General features: G+C 53.6%; 1 protein-coding gene across 1 annotated transcript in view; it reads left to right on the top strand.

Moving 5' to 3' along the window:
* The window catches only part of SLC33A2 (solute carrier family 33 member 2), a 10,421-nt gene extending 8,403 nt beyond the window's left edge, over positions 1-2,018 (top strand). Inside the window, 3 exon segments of the mRNA XM_087706606.1 lie at positions 196-305; positions 1,851-1,920; positions 1,923-2,018. Coding sequence (XP_087562732.1) covers positions 196-305; positions 1,851-1,920; positions 1,923-2,002 — 260 coding nt within the window. The 3' untranslated portion in view covers positions 2,003-2,018.
* The last annotated feature ends 4,686 nt before the right edge of the window (positions 2,019-6,704 follow it).

The following is a 6,704-nucleotide window of genomic DNA, read 5'->3' as shown; positions in this document are numbered from 1 at the left end:
CTCCAGGGCCCCTCCCAGCGCTGGGATTCTGTGGGTTGAGGATGTAGCCCATAACCGGCCGTGCATCCCTGCCCCGCCTTATCACCGGTCCAAAGCCTCCTCCGCTCTTCCTGGTGGCTAGAGGAGGTTGGAGCAGCTGCTCGTCCCCCCCTTCTCCCCCCCCCCCCGGGCTGACTGGGTGGCCTCTCGTTGCAGTGGCGGCGGTGCTGAGCATGTGCGTCCAGCACTTCATGGGGGGCCTGATCACCACGCTGGTCTTCAGCAAGATGATGCTGTGCACCCAGAAGGCCCCCGAGAGCATCCAGGTGGGTTCGGCTTCCGGGGTCTCAGGCCTCCCGCAAGGGAAGGTCAGGAATGGAGGAACAGTGGGGGGAAAGCTTAGGGTTTCTCACTACCGGCTCTGTGGGGCGTGGCTTGGTGGTGGTGTCATGTGAACTGGGTGGGCGTGGCTATGTAGTCATGTGACTGGGGGGGACAAAAAGACAGAAACCTCACTTTAACGATATCCTGCTGGAGCAGGGTTGGACTAGATGACCTCCAGGTCCCTCCCAGCCCTGGATTATCCTCTGAAGCTGCGTCTAGTGCCAGGTTTGTAGTCCTTCCTTCCTCTCCTTTTTCCCTCGCCCTCCCTCCCTTCCTCTCTCTCTCTCTCTCCTTCCCTCCCTTTCATTCTTTTTCTTTCTTTCTCTCTTCCTTCTCTTCTCTCTCTCTCTCCTTTTTTCCCTCTCCCTCCCTCCCTTTCTTTTTCTTTCTTTCTCTTTCTATCTTTCTCTCTTTTTCCCCTCCCTTTCTTTCTTTCTCACTCTCTCCTTTTTCCCTCCCTCCCTTTCTTTTTTCTTTCTTTCTCTCTTTTCTTTCTTTTTCTCTCTCTCCTTTTTCCCTCCTTCCCTCCCTTTCTTTCTCTTTCTTTCTCTTTTTTCTTTTTCTTTCTTTCTCTTTCTCTCTCCTTTTTCCCTCCCCTCCCACTCTCCCCTTTCTTTCTGCTGGGAGCAAAAACGGACCCCCACCCCCACCCCTACATTTCTGTATTAAAAAAAAAACTTCCGAACATCAGCTGTGTGATGTGCGACCGTGGGAACATTTTTTAAAAACTTTGAAAAGTATTTTTTACTACCAGTTCTGCAAACCAGTAACGTTTTTTACTACCAGTTCAGGCAAAATGGCCCAAACCGGTAGCATTTCACCCCTGCATTGCAAGCAGAACTCCCAAGTTGGCAGGTAGATTCCTCGGAAGAACTTTATGAGATATGCCCTATTGGCATAGCTCTAGTGAAAACCAACTCTGAAAATTCCCACGGTTCTCCCCTAATTAAAAGCAAAAAGTTTCCCCTCAGCCCCAAACAATCAGCCCCATGGCCCAATCAAAGCACTGCCTGGTTGCCTGGTGACCTCACTCCTCCTTCCTCCGGCCAGGCGTGAGAACGTCCTTGGATCCCAAGAGAAAGTATTTTGTTTTGGCTACAAAACCCCCAGATATCTCTAATCCACCTCCCTCCCCCCACGATTCCTCAGCTCCAGCATGGCAGCACTGAAGCTGTCAAAATTGGCTTCAGAGTTGACACCTGGATTATTTTTTTGGGGGGGTGGGGGCATGTCGCCACAACAGCCCATGAATTCAGTTCTCAGCAGAGTTGTGGTCGTAAGCCGAGGACTACCTGTTGTCCTAGCAGGAGATAATGCTGGACGGAGGGGAGGGCTGTCCAGACTCCTTGCTCTGCTGGGCTCACCTTGCTTCCCCTTATTCCAGATTGTCAAGAGTCGGAAGGGACCTTGTAGGTCATCTAGTCCAACCCCAAGCAGAAGACCCCCTACACCCCCATTTCTGACCGATGGCAAATTTCTCCCCACAGGCCACTCACTACAGCCTCCTGGCCGCTATCGAGGTCCTCGGGAAAGTGGCCTTCAGCACCGTGTCAGGTAGCCTGTGGATTGGCTGGGCTTCCCCCACACCTTCGGCCTCTTCCTGGCCCTCTCCTTCGGCTCCGTGCTCTACACGGTGTAAGCCAGGATGGGCAGAGGCCGTTTCCGCCAGGATCCGTCCGGTGCCACTGGCCAGAGAGAGAGAGAGACACAGAGAAGCACCTGAAAGAGAAGCCCACGGAAGCCACGGACGTCTCATTAAAGCAACCGCCTCCCCCAACTGCTTCCTGGCCAGTCTTCTCTGGTGATGGGTGGGGAGTGGGCTGTCGGGTGGGGAAAGAGAGGTTGCTGTGCAGAGTTCGAGTAGTTCTCCTTTAGGCTTCCAACTCCCAGAATTCCTGAGCCAGCAATAATAATAATAATAACAATAATAAAACCAGTCATCGAAACAGCACGCACTCCCTTTCCTCCGCTGTTCCTGCTATTTCCAGAAATTTTTTCCAGAAATTGGCCATGCAGTGCTTTGTTCTGCCAACTCTCCATTCTAGAAAAGATGTGATAAAATCAAGAATGGAGAGTTGGCAGAACAAAGCACTGCATGGCCAATTTCTGGAAAAAAATAAAAGCTAAAGCGGACAGCGAGCAAACTTGGTTATGGTTAACAACAGGCACATTAAAGAAAGAAACAGAGTCACTAATCCTGGCTGCGCAAGAACAAGCTATCCGCACAAATGCCATTAAGGCCAAAATCGAAAAATCCTCTGATGATGCCAAATGCAGACTTTGCAAAGAAGCTGATGAAACTGTTGATCGCATACTCAGCTCCTGTAAAAAAATCGCGCAGACTGATTATAAATTGCGGCACAATTCAGGAGCGCAAATGATCCATTGGAATTTGTGCAAAAATTATAATATTAAAACAGCAACAAACTGGTGGGAACATCAGCCTGAAAAAGTCACCGAAAATCAGATGGTCAAGATCTTGTGGGATTTCCGTATACAAACGGACAAAATACTGGCGCATAATAAACCAGACATCACACTGGTTGAGAAAAACAAGGTCACAATCATAGACATCGCAATACCAGGTGATAGCAGGGTCGATGAGAAGGAACGTGAAAAAAATCGCAAAATACCAGGACTTAAAAATCGAAATTCAACGATTGTGGGCACAAACCAGCAGTGGTAATTCCAGTGGTAATTGGCACACTGGGTGCTATTCCAAAAGCACTGGAATTTCATTTAAAAGAGTTAGAAATTGACAAAATCACCATCAGCCAAATGCAAAAAGCCGCACTGCTTGGATCTGCACGCATATTACGAAAATACGTTACGACGTCCTAAGCCCCTGGGTGGGGCCCGACTAGTAACCAATGCCAAATCCGGCGAAACAACTGGCCGCTGTGATACAATTGTATAATAATAAAACCAGTCATCAAAACGGCACGCACTCCATTTCCTCCGCTGCTCCTGCTATTTCCACATGCTCCGCATGGTCAGGGAGAACCCATCTGGCACATTCCTGCACCACTGAGCTTGTCAGCCAGAGAGAAATCGGGAGTTGACTTAATTGGGAGAGTTTCTTTCCCAGCCAACATCTGGATGAATCCCTGGTTTTTCGTGCCTCTTTGAAAACAGCATTTTGGATACAGCTGGAATATAAAATTTCCAGGGGACGGACAGCCAAGAATCCAGCTCTTTGGCATGCCCTTGCATGGTGCTTGTGTGTGCGCACACGTGTAGGGGAGGGGTGTGACATGCAGAAACACGCAAGGAAGGGAAAACAGGGTTTTAGAGGCCAATTCATGGGGGAAATTGGCTTCAGGAGAAAAAGAGAATCAGAATAGCGCTGGAAGGGACCTTGGAGATCATCCAGTCCATCTCAAACAGGTGACCCTGTACCATTCCAGACAAACGGCCAACCAGTCTCTTCTTAAAAACCTCCAGTGATGGAGCACCCACGACTTATGGTGGCAAGTTGTTCCACTGGTTAATTGTTCTCTCTGTTAGGAAGTTTCTCCTTAATTCCAGGTTGCATCACTGAAGGCTTTTAAGGATGTCTTCCCCCCCACCCTCGCCCAATGGAAGCACAGACAACCTGTGGAACTCCTTACCACTGGATGAGATGCCCCCCTCCCCCCCCTCCAGAACATCTTAAAGATGGAATTGGCTCCATTGCGGTTGTTAGTCAAGGACTACTTGTCTTTAAGGCCTGTTCAAACTGGGCCACTCCAAGCGGGACAGACTTCAACTCCCAGAATTTCCCCGGAAGCAAAGCTGAGGGTGAAGTCTGCACCCTCTTCCAGCGTCCAAGCTTCAGAAACACTGCATCGGAGTTGGAGACGGGCCCAGATAAGGATTGGGCAGAGGGTCACTGCAAGGCAGGGGTCTCCAACCTTGGCTACTTTACGACGTGTGGACTTTGACTCCCAGAATCCCTCAGCCAGCAAAACTTGTGGACTTCGACTCCCAGAATCCCTCAGCCAGGACTTCAACTCCCAGAATCCCTCAGCCAGCAAAGCATGTGGACTTCGACTCCCAGAATCCCTCAGCCAGCAAAGCATGTGGACTTTGACTCCAAGAATCCCTCAGCCAGCAAAGCATGTTGACTTCGACTCCCAGAATCCCTCAGCCAACAAAGCTGGCTGAGGGATTCTGGGAGTTGAAGTCCACAAGTGATAAAGTGGCCAAGGTTGGGGACCCTTGTTCCAAGGGGTTTTTCCCCCTCCCCTTCCCCTCCCCCGAGGCCGGCAGGGGGAGGAGTACCTGCCCTCCGCCCCGCCCACAGCGGCCCAAGAGGCGGCGCTTCCCCTCCAGGCTCCTGCTCCCCGTGACGGGCGGCGAGGGCGGCCAATGGGCGGCGGGGGCAAGCGGAGCCTCCAATCGGGGCGCACCACCCCTCAGGCTAGGCGGTGGGCGGGGCCTCCAGCCTGGGCTGCGGGGCGGCAGGAGAAAGAAGCGCAGCTGCCGCGATGGAGCTGCGGAGGACGGTGAGCCCCTCGCCCGCCCCCTTCCCCCGGGACCCCCCACCCTCTCCCCAGGCGACCCCGGGAGCCCCGCAGCATCCCCTCGGCGCTTGAGGGGGGTCCTTCGGGGAGGGGGGCAGAGAAGGGGGCCGGGTAAGACCCCCCCTTCCCGGGGTGATGACCTCCACGCCCACCGCAGGGTTCCTGGCTCCCCAGAGAAGCCCCCCCCGCTCTTCATTGCTGGGAACGGGCTCAGGGGTGGGTGGGGGTCTCTGGGGAGGGGTCTTTGGGAACCTTTGCCCCTCCCTCGCCCTCCTTCCCTCCCCCTGCCTGGGGTGGGGGTCTTGCCAGCCCAAATGAGTGGCCCTCAGCAGCCCCTCCCTCCATTGCCTGGAATGAGCTCAGGGGTGGCCGGAGGGGGGGGTCTCTGGGGAGGGGGTCTTTGGCCTTTCCTGCCCCTCCCTCACCCTCCCTGCCTGGGGGCTTCTTGCCACCCCAAAGGAATGGTCCCAAGCAGCCCCTCCCGCCAATGCTGGAAATGAAATGGGGTGGGGGGTCTCTGAGGTGGGGGCCTCCTTGCCCCTCCCTCCCTCCTTCCCTGCTTGTGGGGATACTTTGGCCCTGAGCCCTTTCCTGCTTGGTGGGGGGGGGGGTCTTGCTTCCCCCAATAAATGGCCCTCAACAGCCCCTCCCCTCCATTGCTGGGAATGAGATGGGGGTTTGGGGGTTTCCAGGGAGGGGCTTATCCTCCCTGCTTGGCAGGGGGGTCCTTTACCCCACTTTCTGGGAGGAGGGGGATCCTCTCCACCTGGGGCCGCCCTCCCCCCCTTTGCACAAATAGGGTGTCTCCACCCCCCCTTCCCCTCCCCATCCATCCCTGGGGCATCTTCCTCCTGTACCGACACGCCCATCCCAGCTGTGCTTTGGAGGTGACGCCCTGATGATGGGGGTGCCCCCTTCTCCCTCCCCCTCCCCGCAGGTGCCCAATTTTGGGAAACCTATGGGCCTCAGCCCGCAACCCATCATCCACGCCCTCTGCTTTCCAGTCTTGCAGGTGGCCAGCTGTGTTAGTAAGAGTGGGGTGTGCTGACCCCAGAAGAGTGGAAGGAAGGAAGGAAGGAAGGAAGGAAGGAAGGAAGGAAGGAAGGAAGGAAGGAAGGAAGGAAAAGATTGTGTGAGTGAGGAAAGGAAGGAAGAGAAGAAGGAAGGAAAGGAAGGAAAATAGGAAGGAAGGAAATAAAAGATTGAGTGAGTGAGGAAAGGAAGAGAAGGGAAGGAAGGAAAGGAAGGAAAATAGGAAGGGAAGGAAGGTAGAAAAAGATTGAGTGAGTGAGGGAAGGAAAGGAAGGAAGAGAAGAGAAGAAGGAAGAAAGGAAGGAAGGAAAATAGGAAGGGAAGGAAGGAAAAGATTGAGTGAGTGAGGGAAGGAAAGGAAGGAAGAGAAGAGAAGAAGGAAGAAAGGAAGGAAGGAAAATAGGAAGGGAAGGAAGGAAGAAGTAGATGGGAATGAGAAGGAGGGAGGCAGGTAGAGAGGAAGGAGGGAGGGGAGGAGATGGTCTTTGGTGCTCTCTGATTTCCTAGCAGATGTTTCATGACCCAATAGATAACATAAGTGGTCTTCCTTCCTTCCTTCCTTCCTTCCTTCCTTCCTTCCTTCCTTCCTTCCTTCCTTCCTTCCTTCCCTCCCTCCCTCCCTCCCTCCCTCCCTCCCTCCCTCCCTGGTGCTCTCTGGGCTTGGTAGTTTCCTTGCAGACGTTTCATAACCCAACTAGGGCCCATCATCAGTGCTTGTGAGAGGTGGTGACCCCACAGGAGGGAGGGAGGAGAGGGTCCTGGGTGTTCTCTGGTCTTGCTGGTTTCCTGGCAGAGTGAAGGGCT

Source organism: Thamnophis sirtalis, unplaced genomic scaffold, assembly GCF_051295495.1.
Source record: "Thamnophis sirtalis isolate CommonGarterSnake01/CBP01778 unplaced genomic scaffold, rThaSir2_p1.2 scaffold_2, whole genome shotgun sequence".
NCBI lineage: Eukaryota > Metazoa > Chordata > Lepidosauria > Squamata > Natricidae > Thamnophis > Thamnophis sirtalis.
This window is presented reverse-complemented; position numbering and strand designations above follow the sequence as displayed.